The sequence below is a fragment of the Convolutriloba macropyga genome, chromosome 10, assembly GCF_964194025.1.
Source record: "Convolutriloba macropyga chromosome 10, txConMacr16.3, whole genome shotgun sequence".
Classification (NCBI taxonomy): domain Eukaryota; kingdom Metazoa; phylum Xenacoelomorpha; order Acoela; family Convolutidae; genus Convolutriloba; species Convolutriloba macropyga.
In genome coordinates, this window is record NC_134477.1 from 6916310 (window position 1) to 6937388 (window position 21079).

Consider the following 21079-nt stretch of genomic DNA (forward strand, 5'->3'; position numbering starts at 1 on the left):
ACGGTTTCTGACGAATGATACTGCAACGCGTTAGAATTGTTTTCTCACGTTTTTCAAAATAATTTTTTGGTAAGAAGGTTTGAACATTTTTTTGTACTTTTCTTGCCAGTTGATGCTTTTTTGTCCCCCGTTTGCACGCGCAATTTAATTCATTTTAAAGATTTGATGTGTCTCCCTCAAGTCGAACAGACTTTTGAACATTTTATAAATTTGTCTTGTCTAATGCAGAGTTAACTGAATTGCAGTCTGCACTTTCCCTGTCGATACGTTTTTCGCTTTCTCTTTAGATCCTCTAATGACCGTAATGTTTTCGTCCCAGTGTTGAGCTGATGTTTGCGTTTTGTATTGTTCTTGATTGTTCGTCGCCAATTTCACTTCTAGACACTTTTGCAGAGTTGCTGTCTTGAACATGTCAATATTTATCATCTTTGATTCTGCGGCTAGAAAAATTTCTGCTCCTCAAAAATGTTCCAATTGGTTGACGGATTATTTTAGCTCTCGGGGTTGGTGTTCTTGTTTGCGTCGTTACTGTTGTTTGCGTCGGTTTTGCTCTCAGTTGTCGTTTGTTTTCAGTGCTGTTTTAGTACAGCTTTGCTCCACCAAATGGAATAGAAGAGTCGTTGCTGTTGGTTTTGTTTTTAATGCCGGTTGAATAGACCAAACGTTGCAGTATCTCAAAAATCTCTACGGAAACCAAACGTCACAGCCTCGATTTCAATTATTACGCGGCTTAGTCTTTTAGTTTAAGTCGAAATGACTGAAGATCTTGCCGAGAATTTAAAACGCTATGTCCTTCAAAAACATTTTCTCTTTAGTTGACTGATTTAAAGAACATCCTCAGTGCTGAACTATGTTCAATCTCATACTATCGTTTGTAGAGTTTCAGTCAAGTTAGAGTGTTGCTGCTATCTTTTTGTCAGAAAACTCAACCAAATAATGAGCTTTCCTGATATTGAGCTCTCGCAAAAACCCTAACACATAACACCAAAAGTTAATTAAGAATCAATCTATATTCAATTGCCAATTGCTATTTGCAACAGTTTTTAATTGTTCTAAAAAAGTTAGTTATACAGAGCTGAACATTTCGGGTACACTACATTTAATTTAAATTTCGATAAAAAAAGCTTACTGATTGGTTGATTTCAGTCATCATTTGCATGGTTTATGTCAGAGAACAACTCTACACCATATAAGTTCCGCAAAAGTGATTGTAAATGCGAGGAATTTGTTTACTCATGCATTGCGACTTTGATTTTCTCTGACTTTGATCTAAGTAATCATGAAGTTGCGAATTTTAAAAACAGAATTCACTTCTGCGTCATTTAAGTGGTACTAGTCAAACTTGTGGAATAGCAAAGACTCGTTGGCTGGGTTCATGTTGGGCTGTAAAGGTTACCCTAATAATGTGCTGCTTCATTTGGTTGTTATGAGTTTCTCTTATCAAAAACGGCTGGCGGAGGACCTCGAATTTTGGGTCTCAACTTGTAAAACTTTTTAGTTTTGGTTTTTTGGAAATTTTGTAACTTCTAATTATTTTATTCAATAATTCCTTCTTTACGCCTTATTGTTCCTGTTGATGTTGAATACTTGTAATAAAAAACTCTCAAAAAATGAGGTACAACGAACACCAAAAAAGCGAACCGCTGTCGGAATAGCGCCTAATAAAAAATGACGGACTTGAGCTACCTGTTCGACAAAAAATATTCACTGAAGCTCAGTAAAAGCAAAATGCGCGCTAAAAAAGAAACAAATTTACTGGTAGTGAAAGTTACTTTTTTGCGCGTCAAAAAAATGCATAAAAACTTTTTTGTTGACTCTAGCGTGAGCGGTTCTGTTAAGAGTGCTAACAGAACACCACTTTGCAGTTTCTATTAGCTAATCAAATTTTGTCCAAAATCACCAACGATATTTTAAAATGGCGTTTTTTTGAACTTTCTTAATTTTATCAATCAAAGTTTTACTCGCAAAAAGTGTTCTTCTACACTTTTTATTCTATGTCTTCGGTTTTTGTTAGAATTTCTGTTCAAACTGTAGTCCAAAACTTTGTTCGAAAATTTAGAGGTGCTGAATTGGACTCCCCAACCCGCCGCTGGCATTGCATCCAAAGCTATGTCTATCATGAATTCGTTCGTGAACAATAACTATTGGCTTGAAGAAGGTTTAAAATACCAGTTTTTATCAGACAAGCACAAATTGATCCAAGTCACAAAGTTTGTCAAAAAATTGTGCTTAGAATCAACTCTCGGTTCAAATGAATCTATATAGTTATTATTAGAATAAGTTTATCTGATGTAAAATTGTCACAGCAGACGTTGAATGATTATGATAGCACCGGAAAAACGAACGAACTTTTACGAAAGTTAAAGTTTTTTTTTCATGATATCCTTGAAATCGATTTCAGTTAAAAAGTAGAAGGAAACCATTTTTGGTAAACCCTACGAACTCCACTTTTATAAAATATGCTTCTATGATGAAAGCAATATCCCGACTTTTTCGCACTGATAAGGCTTACATTAAAACTTTTTGAGCTCTTTTCATCCCTAATTTCAGATCACCATCTTTTAATGATCTAATTTCCCAATATGATCTATTAATTTGATCTCTTCTGTAAACCACTAAATGCTATTCTAAGATAGCAGTTTTGAGAAACTCTTTATTGTTCATTTTCGTAGTCCATTCCGACTGCGAAAGTCTATAAGCTAACAAGTTATGGGCCCAGCAGTTTTCTTAGTCAGAAAATTAATTTCAAAAGCAACATTGATTTGCAATTGACTTTAAAAACATTTCCTGATTAGTACTTCTTCTTTTCACAACTGTTTTGCCTGCTCGCATTATTATGAATCAACATACATTGCAGCTGCTGTTATACATAGCACATGCAAAAGTTTTTCCCACACGAGCACAAAATTGTGGTGATGGTGCAAACGAAGGGGCTCTACAAAGTGCTACTATGGGAAAAGAGCAATCTAATGAGCTTGCACCACTGAGCAATGGGTCAAGCACTGAGCAATGTGCAGATTAAGAACCACAAAGTGCTACAGGATGAAGTTGAGGAACAATTTGGAGACATCAAGGAAAAAAATGTGTTGACATCTAGCAATGATTTCTCTAGATGCAACAGCCCTCATGCTGATGAGACAAGATTGTGCAAGATGACGGCTCTGGAGAAGGAACAAAGGTTTCGAAATTTTAGCAAGAGAAGTTTCGGAGTTGGAAGCAGCCGACACTGGTGATTTTGGGTGGCATATCAGGGTCGACTGCAGCCTGAAAAATATGGGAATTGTAACATTTTTTGTGACATTGTGACAATTTAAGGCACAGAAGCTGCTCATAAGGATTCACGAGGAGAAGAGAACACAGATAGCCTCCTCCATGACCTGTTTTCAGTGGTCTCAAATAAGGTATGACAGTTTTGTTACAGAGGAAAGCGTCAAGCCGGCAAAAACCTTCTCAAAATTGTGGAAAAGGCTGCAGAGATTCCACCCGAGCACACTAAAGAGCCACAGTGGATAAAGTGATTGAGTGGCACTAGCATTGAAGTGTGACATCCAGAAGGGGACGTCAGGAAAGAAAACTGCTTCGCGTGATGACCCCAGGACACTTTGCCAATAACTGCAAGCGGAAGGATACAGCGCGAAGGAGCAAACGTAATGAAAAAGTCACCTGGACAAAACAACAAGAAACAAATTAAAGAGACAAAATTGAGTCAGTGGTGATTGGTCTACAGTTATGATTAGAATAATTTTATCTGATGTAAATTTGTCCCAGCAGACGTTGAATGATTATGATAGCACCGGAAAAACGAACGAATTTTACAAAAGTTAAAGTCTTTTTTTTCATGGTATCCCTTGAAATTGATTTCAGTTAAAAAGTAGAAGGAAACCGTTTTTGGTAAACCCTACGAACCCCCCCTTTTTTAAAATATGCTTCTATGATGAAAGCAATATCCCGACTTTTTCGCACTGATAAGGCTTACATTAAAACTTTTTTGAGCTCTTTTCATCCCTAATTTCAGATCACCATCTTTTAATGATCTAATTTCCCAATATGATCTATTAATCTGATCTCTTCTGTAAACTTCTAAATGCTATTCTAAGATATCAGTTTTGAGAAACTCTATACTGTTTATTTTCGTAGTCCATTCCGACTGCGAAAGTCTATAAGCTAACAAGTTATGGGCCCAGCAGTTTTCTTAGTCAGAAAATTAATTTCAAAAGCAACATTGATTTGCAATTGACTTTAAAAACATTTCCTGATTAGTACTTCTTCTTTTCACAACTGTTTTGCCTGCTCGCATTATTATGAATCAACATACATTGCAGCTGCTGTTATACATAGCACATGCAAAAGTTTTTCCCACACGAGCACAAAATTGTGGTGATGGTGCAAACGAAGGGGCTCTACAAAGTGCTACTATGGGAAAAGAGCAATCTAATGAGCTTGCACCACTGACCAAATGGGGCATGCACTGAGCAATGAGCAGATTAAGAACCACAAAGTGCTACAGGATGAAGTTGAGGAACAATTTGGAGACATCAAGGAAAAAAAATTTTGTTGACATCTAGCAATGATTTCTCTAGATGCAACTGCCCTCATGCTGATGTGACAAAATTGTCTAAAGTGACGGCTCTGGTGAAGGAACAAAGGTTTCGAAATTTTAGCAAGAGAGGTTTCGCAGTTTGAATCAGCCGAAACTGGGGATTTTGGGCGGCATATCAGGGTCGACTGCAGCCTGAAAAATATGGGAATTGTAACATTTTTTGTCACATTGTGACAATTTAAGGCACAGAAGCTGCTCATAAGGATTCACGAGGGGAAGCAAACACAGAGAGCCTCCCCCATGACCTGTTTCTCAGTAGTCTCAAATAAGGTATGACAGTTTTGTTATAGAGGAAAGCGTCAAGCCGGCAAAAACCTTCACAAAATTATGGAAAATGCTGCAGAGCTTCCACCAGAGCACACCAAAGAGCCACAGTGGATAAAGTGAATGAGTGGTACTAGCATTGAAGTATGACATCCAGAAGGGGACGTCAAGAAAGAAAACTGCTTCGCGTGAGGAACCCAGGACACTTTGCCAATAACTGCAGGCGGAAGGATACAGCGCGAAGGAGCAAACGTAACGAAAAAGTCACCTGGACAGAACAACAAGAAACAAATTAAAGAGACAAAATTGAGTCAGTGGTGATTGGTCAAACAAGGCCACTGACGGCGATCAGTTGGAAGCTCTTACAGATGGAGGTGCAAGACAGCATGCATAGTATTTAATGTTTGTGGACTTGCTTAGGTTAAAGAATGAAGCACGGGCTAAACCATTCATTCTGCCAGAATCTGGTAAGATAACCATTTTTCTGCCAGACTCTTGCAAGAATGGTTTTTCTGCCAATATCTTTGAAGATAACCATTTTTCTGGCAGAATTTTGCGAGACAAACATTCATTCTGCTAGAATCCTGTCAGGTCTTTGCAAAATAACTATTTTCTGCAAAAATACTGCAAAATAATTTTTTCGGACAAAATCATGCAATATAATCTATTTTTTTCTGCCAGAATCTTGCAAGATAACCATTCACTCTGCCAGAATCTTGCAAGAACATCATTTTTTTGCCAAAATCTTGCAAGATAACCTTCTTTTCTGCGAGACTCTTGCAAGAAATTCATTCATTCTGTAAGAATCTTGCAAGAGAACCTTTTTCTGTTAGAGTGTTGCGATACAACCATTTTTTTGCCAAAATGTTGGAAGATAACTTTTTTTCTGCCAGAGTCTTGCAAGATAACCATTCACTCTGTAAGAATCTTGCAAGATAATCATTTTTCTGCCAGAATCTTGCCAGATAAACTTTTTTCTGAGATACTCTTGCCAGAAAACCATTCATTCTGTAAGATTCTTGCAACATGTTCATTTTCTGCCAAAATTCTAAAAGATAAACATTTTTCTGCGATACTCTTGCAAAAAAACCATTCATTCTGTAGGATTCTTGCAAGATAATCGTTTTCCGCCACAATCTTGCAGGATAATCAAGATTCTGGTAGAAAAAAGTTTCTTTGGCATGTTTCTTGCAGAAAAATGGTTAAATTGAAAGGTTCTGGCAGAGAGAATGGTTACATAGCAAGATTCTGGCAGAATGAATGGTTATCTTGTAAGATTCTGGCCGAATGAATGGTTATCTTGCAAGATTCTTGCAGAAAAAAGGTTATCTTCCAAGATTATGGCAGAAAAATTGTTATCTTGCAGGATTGTGGCAGAATGAATGGATATTTTGCAAGAATCTGGCAGAATTATTGGTTATCTTGCAAAATTCTGACAGAATGAATAGTTGTCTTGCAAGATACTGCCATAAAATGGTTATCTTGCAAGATTTTGGCCGAATGAATGAGTTTCATGCAAGATTCTGGCTGAAAAAAGGTTGTCTAGCAAAACTCTTACAGAATGAATAATTTTCTTGCAAAAGTTTTGCAGAAAAATGGTTATCTTGCAAGATTCTGGTAGAAAAATGGTTATCCTACAAAACTCTGACAAAAAGAAATGTTATCTTGCAAGAGTCTTGAAGATAAATGTTATCTTGCGACATTTTGGCAGAAAAATGGGGATCTCGCAAGATTCTGGAGGAATGAGTGGTTATTGTGCAAGAATCTGCAGAATTATTGGTTATCTTGCAAGATTCTGATGGAATGAATGGTTTTTTTGCAAGAGTCTCGCAGAAAAACGTCTATCTTGCCAGATTCTGGCAGAAAAAAAGGTTATCCTACAAAACTCTGACAGAATGAAATGTTATCTTGCAAGAGCCTTGAAGATAAATGGTTATCTTGCGAGATTTTGGCAGAAAAATTGTTATCTTGCAGGATTGTGGCAGAATGCATGGATATTTTGCAAGAATCTGGCAGAATTATTGGTTATCTTGCAAAATTCTGACAGAATGAATAGTTGTCTTGCAAGATACTGCCATAAAATGGTTATCTTGCAAGATTTTGGCCGAATGAATGAGTTTCATGCAAGATTCTGGCTGAAAAAAGGTTGGATCGCAACTTTTTGACAGTAAATGTTTTTCTGGCAGAAATCTAGCGGATATTGTTTATCTTACAAGATTCTGGCAGAAAAATGGTTGTCTAGCAAAACTCTTACAGAATGAATAATTTTCTTGCAAAAGTTTTGCAGAAAAATGGTTATCTTGCAAGATTCTGGTAGAAAAATGGTTATCCTACAAAACTCTGACAAAAAGAAATGTTATCTTGCAAGAGTCTTGAAGATAAATGTTATCTTGCGACATTTTGGCAGAAAAATGGGGATCTCGCAAGATTCTGGAGGAATGAATGGTTATTGTGCAAGAATCTGCAGAATTATTGGTTATCTTGCAAGATTCTGATGGAATGAATGGTTTTTTTTGCAAGAGTCTCGCTCGCAGAAAAACGTCTATCTTGCCAGATTCTGGCAGAAAAAAAAGGTTATCCTACAAAACTCTGACAGAATGAAATGTTATCTTGCAAGAGCCTTGAAGATAAATGGTTATCTTTCGAGATTTTGGCAGAAAAATGGGGATCTTGCAAGATTCTGGCAGAATGAATGGTTTTTTTGCAAGAACCTGGCAGAATTATTGGTTATCTTGCAAGATTCTGACTGAATGAAAGGTTGTTTTGCAAGGTACTGGCCGAAAAAAGGTTATCTTACAAGATTTTGGCAGAAAAATGGTTATCTTTGAAAATTCTTTCAGAATGAATGGTTTTCTTGCAAGAGTCTCGCAGAAAAGTGGTTATCTTGCCCGATTCTGGTAGAAAAATGGTTATCCTACAAATTTCTGACAGAATGAAATGTTATCTTCCAAGAGTTTTGAAGATAAATGGTTATCTTGCAATATTTTGGCAGAAAAATGAATGTTATATTGCAATTTTCTGTCAGAAAATTGATTATTTTGCAATGTTCTGGCAGAAAGTATTATATTGCAAGATTCTGGCAGAAAAATAGTTTTTCGAAGGATTCTTGCAGAAAAATGGTTATTTTGCAAGGTTCTTGCAGACTGAATGCTTATCTTTCAAGATTTTTGCAGAAAAATGGTTGTTATATTGCAAGTTTCTGACAGAAAATTGGTTATCTTGCAATGCTCTGGCAGAAAAAGGTTATATTGCAAGATTCTGGCAGAATGAACGGTTATTTTGCAAGAATCTGGCAGAATTATTGGTTATCTTGCAAGATTCTGAGAGAATGAAGGATTGTCTTGAAATTTTTTGCCAGAATGAATGGTTATCAAGCAAGATTCTGGCAGAAAAATTGTTATCATCTAAAATGCTTTCATAATGAGTGATTATCTTGCAATATTCTGACAGAATTAAAGGTTATCTTGCAAGATTCTTGCAGAAAAAAAAGTAAAATTGCAAGATTCTGGAAGAAAAATGATTATTCTGCAAGATTCTGATATAAACGGGTTATATTGAAAGCTTCTGGCAGAACAATGGTTTGATCTTTAAATTCTGACAGAAAATGGTTATCTTGCAGAAGTCTCGCAGAAAAATTATATCCTGCAAGATTCTGAAAGAGAAATGGTTATCTCGAAAATTCTTAAAGACTTATTAGTTTTCTTTCAAGGGTCTCGCAGAAAAATGGTTAGCGTGCATGATTCTGGCGAAAAAATATGATCTTGAAAGATTCAGGCAGAATGATTGGTTATCTTGCAAGATTCTGCCAGAAAAATTGATAACTTCTAAGATTATGGGAGAAAAAATGTTATCTCGCAAGATTCTGGCAGAATTAATGGTTATCTTGCAAGATTCTGGCAGCAAAATGGCTATTTTGCAGGATTCTTGCAAAAGAATAATTATGTTGAAATATTCTGGCAGAATGAATGGTTTTCATGCAAGATTCTTGCAGAATGAATGGTTATCTTGCAACATTCTGGAATAAAAAGGTTGTCTTTCAAGATTCTGGCAGAACGAATGGCCAGCTTGCAAGATTCTGCCAGAAAAATTGATATCTTCTAAGAATATGGCAGAGATATTGTTATCTCGCAAGATTCTGGCAGACTGAATGGTTATCTTGGAACATTCTGGCCGCAAAGTTGTTATTTTTGCAGGATTCTTGCAGAAGAATGATTATGTTGAAAGATTCTTGCAGAATGAATGGTTATCTTGCAAGATTCTGCCAGAAAAACTGAAATCTTCTAAGATTATGGCAGAGAAATTGATATCTCGCAAGATTCTGGCAGAATGAGTGGTTATCTTGCAAGATTCTTGCAGAATTATTGGTTATCTTGCAAAAGACTGACAGAATGAATAGTTATCTTGCAAGATTCTGCCAGAAATCTTCTCTCTCACAAGATTCTGGCAAGATTCTCTCTCTCGCAAGATTCTGGCAGAATGAGTGGTTATCTTGCAACATTCTGGCATAAAAAGTTTGTCTTTCAAGATTCTGGCAGAAAGAATGGCCAGCTTCAAGACTCTGACAGAAAAATTGATATCCTCTAAGACTATGGCGGAGATATTGTTATCTTTCAAGATTCTGGCAGAATGAATGGTTTTCTTGCAAGATTCTTGCAGAATGAATGGTTATCTTGCAAGATTCTGGCAGAAAAATGAGTTATTTGCAGGATTCTGACATAAAAATGGTTTTATTGAAAGACTCTGGCAGAAAACTGGTTGAATCGCTACAATCTGACAGAAAATAGTTATCTTGCCGAATTCTGGCAGAAAAAAGGCTTTCTTGCAAGACTCTGACAGAAAAATGTATATCTTGTAATATTCTTAGGGAATGAATGGTTTTCTTTCAAGGGTCTCGCAGAAAAATGGTTATCATGCATGATTCTGGCAGAAAAATTCTGATCTTGAAAGATTCTGGCAAGAAATTCTGCAAGATTTTGGCAGAAAATTTCCTATATTGCAAGCTTCTATCAGAAGAATGGTTATCTTGGAATATTCTGGCAGAAAAATGGTTATTTTGCAGGATTCTTGCCGAAGAATAATTATGTTGAAAGATTATGACAGAATGAATGGTTACCTTGCAAGATTCGGCCCGAAAAATGGATATCTTCTAACATTATGGCAGAGAAATTGTTATCTTGCAAGATTATGGCAGAATGAATGGCTATCTTGCAAGATTATTGCAGAATGAATGGTTATCTTGCAACAGTCTGGCATAAAAAGGTTGTCTTTCAAGATTCTAGCAGAATGAATGGTTATATTCTCCCAAAAATGAATAGCTAGCTTGCAAGATTCTGGAAGGAAAAATGGTTATCTTGCAAGATTCTTAGGGAGTTATTCGATTTTTTGCAGGAGTCTTGCAAAAAATGGTTATCTTGCAATAATCTGACAGAAAAATTATGATCTTGAAAGATTCATGCAGAATGAATGGCTATCTTGCAAGATTCTCGCAGAATGAATGGTTATCTTGCAACAGTCTGGCATAAAAAGGTTGTCTTTCAAGATTCTGGTAGAATGAATGGTTATCTTCTAAGATTCTCGCAAATGAATGGCTAGCTTGCAAGATTCTGGCAGAAAAATGAATAAATTGCACGATTTTGGCAGAAGATTAGATATATTGCAAGATTCTGACATAAAAAGGATTTTATTGAAAGATTCTGGCAGAAAACTGGTTGAATCGCTACATTCTGACAGAAAATGTTTATCCAGCAGAGTTCTGGCAGAAAAAAAGGTTCTCTTGCAAGATTCTGGCAGAAAAAATGGTTCTCTTGCAAGATTCTTAGGGAATTATTGGTTTTCTTGCAAGAGTCTTGCAAAAAAATGGTTATCTTGCAATAATCTGACAGAAAAATTATGATCTTGAAAGATTCATGCAGAATGAATGGCTATCTTGCAAGATTCTCGCAGAATGAATGGTTATCTTGCAACAGTCTGGCATAAAAAGGTTGTTTTTCAAGATTCTGGCAGAATGAATGGTTATCTTTTAAGATTCTCGCAAATGAATGGCTAGCTTGCAAGATTCTGGCAGAAAAATCAATAAATTGCACGATTTTGGCAGAAGATTAGTTATATTGCAAGATTCTGACATAAAAAGGATTTTATTGAAAGATTCTGGCAGAAAACTGGTTGAATCGCTACATTCTGACAGAAAATGTTTATCCAGCAGAATTCTGGCAGAAAAAAAAAGGTTCTCTTGCAAGATTCTGGCAGAAAAAATGGTTCTCTTGCAAGATTCTTAGGGAATTATTGGTTTTTTTTGCAAGAGTCTCGCAGAAAAACGGTTATCTTGCAATATTCTGACAGAAAAATTGTGATCTTGAAAGATTCATGCAGAATGAATGGTAACCTTGCAAGATTTTGGCAGAAAATTGTTTATATTGCAAAATTCTGTCAGAAAAATGGTTATCTTGCAATATTCTGACAGAAAAATTATGATCTTGAAAGATTCATGCAGAATGAATGGTAAACTTGCAAGATTTTGACAGAAAAAAGCTATATTGCAAGACTCTGGCAGAGAAATAGTTATTTTGCAGGATTATTGCAGAAAAATGGTTATATTGAAAGATTCTGGCAAAATGAATGGTTATCCTGTAAGATTCTGGCAGAATGAATGGTTATCTTGCAAGATTCTGGTAGAAAAAAGGTTATCTTGCAAGGTTCTGGAAGAAAGAATGGTTATGTTGCAAGACTCTGACAGAATGAATGGTTATTTTGCAAGATACTGGCAGAAAAATGGTTATATTGCCAGATTCTGGCAATAAAACTGTTTATTTCGCAAAATTCTGGCAGAAAAATTGTTATCTTGCAAGAGTCTGGCAGAAAAATGGTTTTCTTGCAAGATTCTGGCAGAAAAACTGTTTATTTTGCAAAAATCTGGCAGAAAAGTTGTTATCTTGCAAGAGTCTGGCAGAAAAATGGTTTTCTTGCAAGATTCTGGCAGAAATTCTGCAAGATTATGCATAATCCTAATCTTGCATAAGTCAGACAGATTCTGCCAACATGTTGCAATATAACCTTTCGTTATAAACAGGGGCTGCTGAAATTGGTTTGCAAAGGCTGTGATGATTAAGTATGTGTTCTGCATATCGCATTGTTTCCTTTCTTATTGGAAATATTCATTTACCTACCACCCATTTTTCTGGCAAGGCGGCAGTCGCTGAAATGTAGTACATTTGAGCTTTAACTGTGAGTTTTTCTCCCCACGTAATTTTCTCTCAGATGACGTATGTTCGATTTTTAAAGTTTTTAAAGCGTTCGCTATAGCATTTACTATTGTATTGCAGTGGTTGGGCATTAAAACCCAGACCTATGCCATGAATAACACGTTCTAGGCTAATGGAAGTTGACTATAAAATAATTTTACGAAATATTTGTTTGATGTTTGTAACTGGTTGCCAATTTCCTATCAGAGAGAAGAACTTTTTTTCATTGCCTGAAGAGGGGAATAAATTGTGAAGCGAGTTTGAAGTTTTACCATTGGTGTTTTTGAAACTCTTGATGAAATGGTGGAAGAGAAACCTCACATCTTCTGTCACCTAAAAGAGAATCTTCAAATAGTATCTCAATTAGGCACACACACACACACACACACACACACACACACACACACACACACAAACGAATACCTAAAAACTAACATACATACACACATACATACAAACATAGACATACATACACAAATATATACCTACATGCACACAAACATACCCACGTTGAGGTGTGCATTAATGATCAGACAATTAAAAACTCACAGGGGGGTGTGGAGTGCGTTTTTATTACATGGCTGAGCAGCCTAATAAATTTGCCTCCACGGTCAGTGCGGCTTGGCTAAACTCTGCCTAAAGTCTGTTCATTAACGAACTAGAGTCTGATCATGACTGTCCATGGTCTGTATGGTTCTGATAATTAACAAATCAAAACCTTTTCATTAGCGAGTTAAAAAATTTTCATTAACGAGAACAGCCTGTGGGCGTATATACACGTAGATGTGCGATAGGTAGGAAGCAGCAGAGCAGAACTAGTATCAGGAGTCATCTTCAAAATGTTGAACAAACACACAACGTTTCAAAATTATCATGACACCCCAGGCCTAGACCTCGACTTATGAAAAGTCTTTAAAAGTCTAGTAAAGGGGGGGGGGGGCAATTGGGCAATATTGACTATAATTACACGGTGGATGTTCCTAGTTAAAGTCGAGCTAATATCTTTTCATGGGTCGAGCTAAAGTCTTTTCATAACGAAGAAAGTTCAGTTAACGTCTTTTCATGGGTCCACCATTAGTCTTTCAGTAACCAGCAAAGTCGAGTTAAGGTCTTTTCATGGGTCCACCATTAGTCTTTTCATATGTCTGCTTTTGATTTTTTGATTTTTTTGATTTTTTTCCTGCTTCTGTACATACAGAAGCAGAACCGGAGCAAGACTAAATAGTTTTGCACCAGAGCAGTCCAACTTAAGAATCAGTTGCAAATCTGTCAAAAGCCTTAAGAATTGTGTCAAATCTTAAGATAAAGAGCTATTGCAGATTGAGTATATTACCACATTACTTGATTCAATGAAACCAGCTAGCTTAAAAGTATTGATCCTAGTCCCATTAGCCATGAAAAAATTTCGGCGTTATTCAATTTGTTTTCCTTTTCAAAATTAGGAGCTATCTTTTTTAAAATAATGCAGGTTTTTGAGGTTTTTGTGGTTCTTTTGAATCGTAAATGGTGCAGGATCATATATGCTAACTACGTTATATGCAATGTTGCACATAAATCGTTGATGGCAAAAAATCAGACTTATGAAAAGACTAATGATGGAGCCATGAAAAGTTTTAACTCAACTTTGTTTGCGAACATTGTGTCGAGCTTAAGTCCAGCTCAAACTTTGGGTCGAGCCAAAATCTTTTGTAAAATTTTGGGTCCAGCTAAAATCTTTTGCGAAAAATCTGAGTCGAGCTAAAGTCCAGAATGAACTAAAGTCCAGCTTAAGTCTTTTCATACCTCGAATGAGTCCAGTATGGTCTTTTCATAGCACATTTTGGTCGAGCATTGTCTTTTCATGAGTAGAGGTCTAGACCTGGGACTGTCCAACCAAAGACAGAAACGACTTTAAAGACGGAAGGCTTTCAATTCTAATTAACTGGAATTCCAATAACAATGACAACAGCAGTCACTATATTCTTAACACGGCAGCAGTACAATCCGGCATCAGCAATTTTGATTGAATGGTTTCCGTACAACACGCTTAGTTTAAACACTGAAAAAATTATTGCTTCAATTCGGTACAAAAAAATTATGGAAATTATCAAATCATACGGTTTGATAATTCTGACGTCAGGTTTACTGATGTGATCAAATTTTTAGGAGCCGGCATGGATTAACCTTTGAATTTCAAATTTCAAATCTCACGAATATTTAAAAAACTGTCAAAGCTGTGTGGATTTTTGAACTATATTCGGAACTCTTTCAATGCCCAACAACTAATTTTATTCTACAAATTGTACAAATTTTACATAGAGCCCGTTATATCTTATGGTCTTCGTGTTTACCGATCTACAAAAAAATAACAAATTTTCCTTATTCAAAAATTTATATCGTATAATTTTCAAAAAGTCAAAAACCGTCCACATCGCTCCCTTGTTTGAGAAGGCTAACATTTTCACTCTCGATGAACTGTTCATGATGCAATTACTACAAAATGCAACAAAACGCAACTTAAGTGCCTTCTCTAAGACTGACAAAATAAATACTAGAAGTTTTAAACTGGATCTATATGAAAAAAAAGTCCCTCGGACAGCAATTTATGAAACTGCCGATTGAACACCAATCTATAAAGTTTTTAATTTGTTTGAAAAAAACGGGAATAGGGGATGCTGACCTAGGTAGTCAGTGTCCTAACTTGATGAAAAAAGCGTGTAGGAGTGTAGTAAAAAATTTCATGCAGGGAAACTCGGACTTAGATTCTTTGAAGTGAAAATCATACTGAGTGAAATGTGCCTCTTCTCTTTTCTAAAGCATATTATAATCCTTTTTGTTTGCGAGAATTGTTCTTCTTAGTGGGCACTGTAAAACGTTTTTCTTCTGCTAGGTTTTTTCAAAAAATTTAGAGATGTTCAGCGACCCTTAGCAACTATTAACTCACTAAAGACACTTAATTCAATATAATTAGGAAAAACAAAAGAGGGACGCTTTCGTCAATTCGTTCTTCAACAGTGACCACCAGCACTGAAAAACTGCAGTAATTAATTAGAGATCAGACAAAGCAACTCATTCAGTAAGATATCAATGAGTCTTTTCTTTTGCGGTGCACTATATCATCTCTTCGTCAAAAACGTATTTCATTATTCTTCAAATCAGCCATAAACAAAAGTTGCTATACGTTTCAGAGCAATCAAATAAGACCACTTGACGAAAAAACAAAAATGCGACATGGCTTCAACTGCAGCGAACTTCATAAGTTTTTAACTTCGGTCACCAATAAGGGGGCACCCGTTTCTAAGGTTCAGTAACAATCAGTACTGATTCAGAACAATTTCACTGAAAATTCGAGGTTAAGTGCTAATTCAAAAGGACTTCAGAACCAACTGTGAGGGGATGTCTGAATTTATCTAAATCAGAGAAAAATTCAGAGAAAACATTTAATCAACACCTGTTGCGATAATAGCAGTTGAATAAACTGCCAGTGTAATAAATTTTAATGCCCGATCGACACTGGAAAAACACTTCAGCATTGGACTACGAGTTTATCACTCTCTTTTATCGCCACTGTTACTAAGTGAACAGCGGCGATAAAAGAGTGGCGATAAACTCGTAGTCTAATGATGGAAACAGTTTGATAAACTTGCAGTCTAAAAATACTTGGGTTGTGTGCGTAAGTATGTGTGTATGTGTGCGTGTGTGTGTGCGTGTGTGTGTATGTGTGTGTCTGTGTGTGGTGGGTGGGTGTGTGTGTGTGTGTGCGTGTGTGTGCATGTGGGTGTGTGTGTGTGTATTTGCGTGTGTTTGTGTGTGTGTGTGTGTGCGAGTATGTGTCTGTGTGTGTGGTGTATGTGTGTGTGTGGTGTGCGTGCGTGTGTGTGTATGTGTGTGTGTGTGGGTGTGTGTGTATGTGTGTGTGTGTTTTTGTGTGTGTTTGAGTCTCTGTGCGTGTACGTGAGTGTGTGTGTGTGTGTGCGTGTGTGTATGTATGTGAGTGTGTATTTGCGTGTGTTTGTGTATGTGTGTAAGTGTGTGTGTGTGTGTAGTGTGTGTGTGTGTGTGTGTGTGTGCGTGTGTATGTGTGTTTGGGTGCGTGTGCACGTGTGTGTGTGAGAGTAAGTGTGTGTGTGTGTGTGTGTGTGTGTGTGTGTGTGTGTGTATGTGTGTGTGGGTGCGTTCGTGTTTTGTGTGTGTGTATGTATGGGGGGGGCGCATGAGGACAAAACGAAGAACAGTTCCGAAGAAATATCACTTACCTTTGAAATTGTAATTGTCCGCAAAAAATGAAATACCAATAAAACTGTGTTCAATTTTGAAATGATCGCAACAGGTGTTGATTAAAAAATTACCACACGGTTGTTATTGACCTCGAAGTTATCATAACACCTCGGCCTCACCTCGGAGTTTGATAACTTCTCGGTTGTGATAACAATTGTGTGGTAATATTCATTTGTATTCTTCTGAATCAGAACATAATTCAGAATGAATAACTGAATTATCTCTGCATCAGACAAATTCAGTGCAAAGTGTGACCTGACATAGACTCTGACACAGTACTGCATTCAAATTTGAGATGGATACGGGTGGAACGTGCCTCGGTGACGTGCACTATTTTAAAAAAAGTCAACTTTGTTCCAACTAAAGCACTATCTGAATTTTTGAAAACAAGTGAAAAAGAATTTCCTCTTCTTCGTGATTATAAAATAGGGTTTGTGATATACCAAAAGTTATAACCTGTTGCCGGAGAAGAGTTGTGTGCAAAAGATAACCTCGGCAAGCTGTGCCAAAAAGAACTATTTTTTATACAAGCTTTTTACTACGCACAAACAACATTGTCGTCGATTAAGCAATGCTTTGTTATGCAAGTTTTGTTTTGCAAGCCAGCTTCTATTACCTTGGTTCTCTAAAGTTTAGTTGCCGCACAACGATCACGCATAATCAGAAAAAACTGAAAATGGAATGTGGAACTACCGCTTACTGTAAAATACAACTGATTACTGTATAATTTTGTTTCTTCCTTTAACAAAAATAAGAGTAGAAAAAAAGTTTTGCGAAAAAATCTTCATTTAAAAAACTGCGGTAAAGTTTTGCTGAGAAGCGTTTTAAGATTGACAATTGTCGGTCAGGGAAAAATTAGTTTTTGAAATTTTCCCTGCGTTAAGGCTAAAAAATGAGAATTTCACAATCATTCAACGCATTCAGCGCATTATTCCCGGGTTGAAGTTTCTTTGATTTCATACAAGGATCATATATGATTTCATACTGTCCATACTTGATTTCTTAGTACGATCCTTGTATGGAACCGAAGAAATCATATATGATCCTTGTATGATTACCAAGAAATCATATATGATCCTAGTACGAATACCAAGAAGCATACATCTATTTTTAGGAAAAAAGTTTTGCTTTTCATGTTTTTTTTGTTTTTATTTGGTTGGGCATCAGCTATATGATACCCCGGAATCACATTGTTATCTGCCGTATAACCCTGACGTACAAAATCATTTGCCAAAGTTGGGCAATAAATAAAGGAGTAAGTCTAAATAGATAGCAAAATTTTTGACATACTCTGAAGCCAGTTTATACTTATAAATGCTAATTTATAAAAATAATCAAGAAAAAAATTTGCACATAACCTCAAATTCGTTTTCTGAATGTTTTTAAACCACAAATTTATTCTTTTAGCGCACAAAAAGAATCAAATGTGGATTGCAAATGCGATATAATAATTTAATAAGTTATCATCTGACTACATTATGCGGGAATTTGTGGCACCAGTCAATGTATTATGTGTCATATATGACCTTGTATGATATCCAAGAAATTTTTTCATCTTCATTGGAAAATCAAAATTATATAGTTTTTTTGTCTTTGATTTTTGTATGATCCTTGTATGATTTCTAGGAAATCATATATGGTCATTGTATGACTACCAAGAATTCATACAAATCATATATGACCTAGTATGATTACTAAGAATCATATATGACCTAGTACGAAATCAAAGAAAGTTGTAAGATCGTTGATCCGGATTGTGATTTCAAATAATTTTTAGGGCTGACAGACCTCGACCCTCGTGTTAACTTAAATTGTCGGAGAACAGTTTGTTGAGCATAGTTTCACCTGACGTTTATTCTCGGGTATTTATTTTTTTGTTGTAAATTCTTCCAAAGGACCTCTAAAGCCACCATTCTTTTGGTGCCCAATTTCGGTAATTTTAATTTATTCTTTGACGGTTTAAAATGCCTACCTAGTTCTTCTTTTATTCCTGGTCCTTGAGTAACGATGAGTTTCGATTTGGTGTCTGGTTTTCCTCTGAATGACAAGTTGAATTCCATTTTCGTGGGAACTAAAACAAGCTGGTTTACTAAATCAAGTAATCCTATGAATTTGTTTAAATTTTGGCCTCTCAGCAGTTTTTGAATCTCATTTAAGTTGTTTCCCGAAAAAATTAGATGAAATCCATTGTTAATGCAGAATTGCGTGACAAAATTTCCATTCATAATTTTACCAGTCTTTACTATTTTCGTTGTGCTAAATTATTTTGAAAATTTCTGGTTAGTTTTCGGGACTAAACTGAAATTTCACTCTTTGCTGAGAAATATTACGCCGAGACCACTCTTGTCTCTGATAAAACTTTCATTAAACACAAATTAAAACACTAAATTTATTATCGCAGCCTAATTCTTATAAGTTAAGCAGGGAACACTGGGTTGCCGGCTGAGTTCATAACAGTCTGGTTAAATTTTTTTCCGGGGAGCTACTTTGTAAAAAGTTATAAACACGTGGTCGTGATTAGTAAGATTTGCCTGGTTTGTAACGGGGGGGGGGGGGGGTGTGAAATTGTCCCCTCCGGTGACAAAGAAGGCAAGGACTTTTTTTGGTGTCTTTGTACAATTTTTGGAAAATATTGTTTTTCGTGGTTGGAAAAGACTTGTATTTTTACGAGAATTTGGTGTTGTGAGAGTGGTGGAACTTGTAAAATTTTTGAAAGAAGGTGGTGGGGTGAATGAGTAAAACTTTTAAAATTTTTCAAAAGTTTTGAGATTTTTTTTAGAAATTCTGAAACCTTTTTCTAGTCTAGTGAGACTAATGAAAGACTGAAAAGCGAAAGTGACTAACCTGATGGATTACCGAGGGATGGGAAGAAAATGATACTTTAAATTTGATAAGTTTTTGTTCCAATGTATGAATTTTAATAGTTTTGCGAGTCTGAGACCGCACAAGTGGTATTAAATTCATGGGTTTTATTGCCCATATGTTTGAATTAACCAATAAGTGCGAAATAAAGAAATTGGAAGTTTGTTGAATTTCAAGCTTGGAGAGATGTCTCAAGTAGATTCGAACTGAAAATAGCGCATAAGAAAGAGTGGTGGACAAAATATTGTGAAAATTGACCGAAAAATTGAATAAATTGAGGTTTAAAATTTGTCTGAAAACTGGATAAAAAAGTGATTTTATGGCTTCAATACTGTGTCAGGAAGTGCGCGAAATGGGGGCCAATTGAATTTTGGTAAAATTACGAGTTGAAAATAGTTTGAATGGAGCGCTTATGCTGTATTTTTGAAGTCAGTTTGCTCCAAAAACAGAAAAAAAAAATTTAAAAAAGAGCAAAAATTGGTGTTTTTTGGTGGTAAAAAAATGAAAAAAATTGTTTTTCGTCGCCAATAAGCAATTTTATAGATTTTAAAAAAAGTTAAAATGTGGTAGGTGAAATACTGTTAAGGAATCGCGTTTCCTTTATACATGATTTAGTGATAACTTTTACCTACTTTTTTTAAATATTTTTTGTTGAAAAAAGGCCAAAATGTGCAAAAGTTGTTGTTTTTTGAGTTTAGAATGTAGAATAAAATGTTCTATGCTAGTTAAAAAAGAGATGGCAACAAAGTTTGATTAAAGTTTGCTCGAACATTTGATAATGAGTAACTGGGTGTTGATTGCATGTTACTTTTTGTTAATTTTTTGTCATTTTTCGGCGATTTTTCAGTGTTGTTTCTTAATAGAAACGCAATTTACAGTGCAACTTTGTCGTCAAACAGCTTAGCTAAACAAATAATATTGTTCAACTGGGTTTATCTGGGTTTTAGGTTTTTAATTAACTTTTATGTTTGTTGGTTTTATCTTTGTAAGTAACTGGGTTTTTATGTTTATATTTAAAACTATCACTTTTTTGCAAACCAAATGATACAAAGGAACAGTTGGCTAAAAACGATGACTTTTATTGTACAGTCTTCATTGTGCAAGTTCTTTTCATTATTTGTGTTGAATTTGTGGATAAAATTATGAGAGAATAAGAACAAAAACATGCATGATTTTGACACTTTTGCCGGCGATTAACCCATTTATGTTTCTATGAGAAGTTCTTTGAAGTGTTCATGTATGGCTTCAATAAATGGTAGACAAAAACTTGGGTGTAGCAACCATAGAACTTGCCGGAGTTTGAGTTCGAGTTCTATTTTTAGCCTATCTGTGCAATCGACCATGTAAAGCCGAAGTGAGGAAAAGTGCTTTTAAATAATTTTATTGGTATCGATTTTTTTACGGTTCATGTCAAAGCAAGCCGCATTTCTAAAAATCCTCCTGCAGAGTTTTGATACCATCTAGAGTGTATTTCTTATCCACAACGGAAACAAAGTTACGACTGCAAATCTTTCCTTTCAAGAAAATAGTTACTTTTACCGCAAAATTTCGTGCTCTAGCAAACGAATTGTTGTTGCTTCAGTGAAAACATGCGAAACAACTGGAATCTATATTACTCTACGACTCTTCAAAAAAGACCATGAGGAATTTCGTTTTAACCAAAAAATAACTCTCTCAGCCGCAGAGTTCACTCTTCTTGGCCAGAAAATAAAAAACGATTCAAGAACTATCGTCACGAGGAACTGCAAAGAAAATTAATCGAAGGCAATCAACTGGTTGTGAAAGTGATCTCAAAGAAAGCCCCTAGTACAAAAGTGGACGAATGAAAAAATCACGACAAAGAATTACAAAAAAAAAA

At 35.8% G+C, this 21079-nt stretch overlaps 1 protein-coding gene across 1 annotated transcript in view; it reads right to left on the minus strand.

The window, feature by feature from the left end:
• The window catches only part of LOC142348296 (uncharacterized), a 192121-nt gene that overhangs the window by 29253 nt on the left and 141789 nt on the right, over positions 1-21079 (minus strand). Inside the window, exons 5-6 of the mRNA XM_075399593.1 lie at positions 18332-18430; positions 12375-12435 (exon numbers count right to left, since the gene is read on the minus strand). Coding sequence (XP_075255708.1) covers positions 12375-12435; positions 18332-18430 — 160 coding nt within the window. The remainder of the gene's footprint in view (positions 1-12374; positions 12436-18331; positions 18431-21079) is intronic.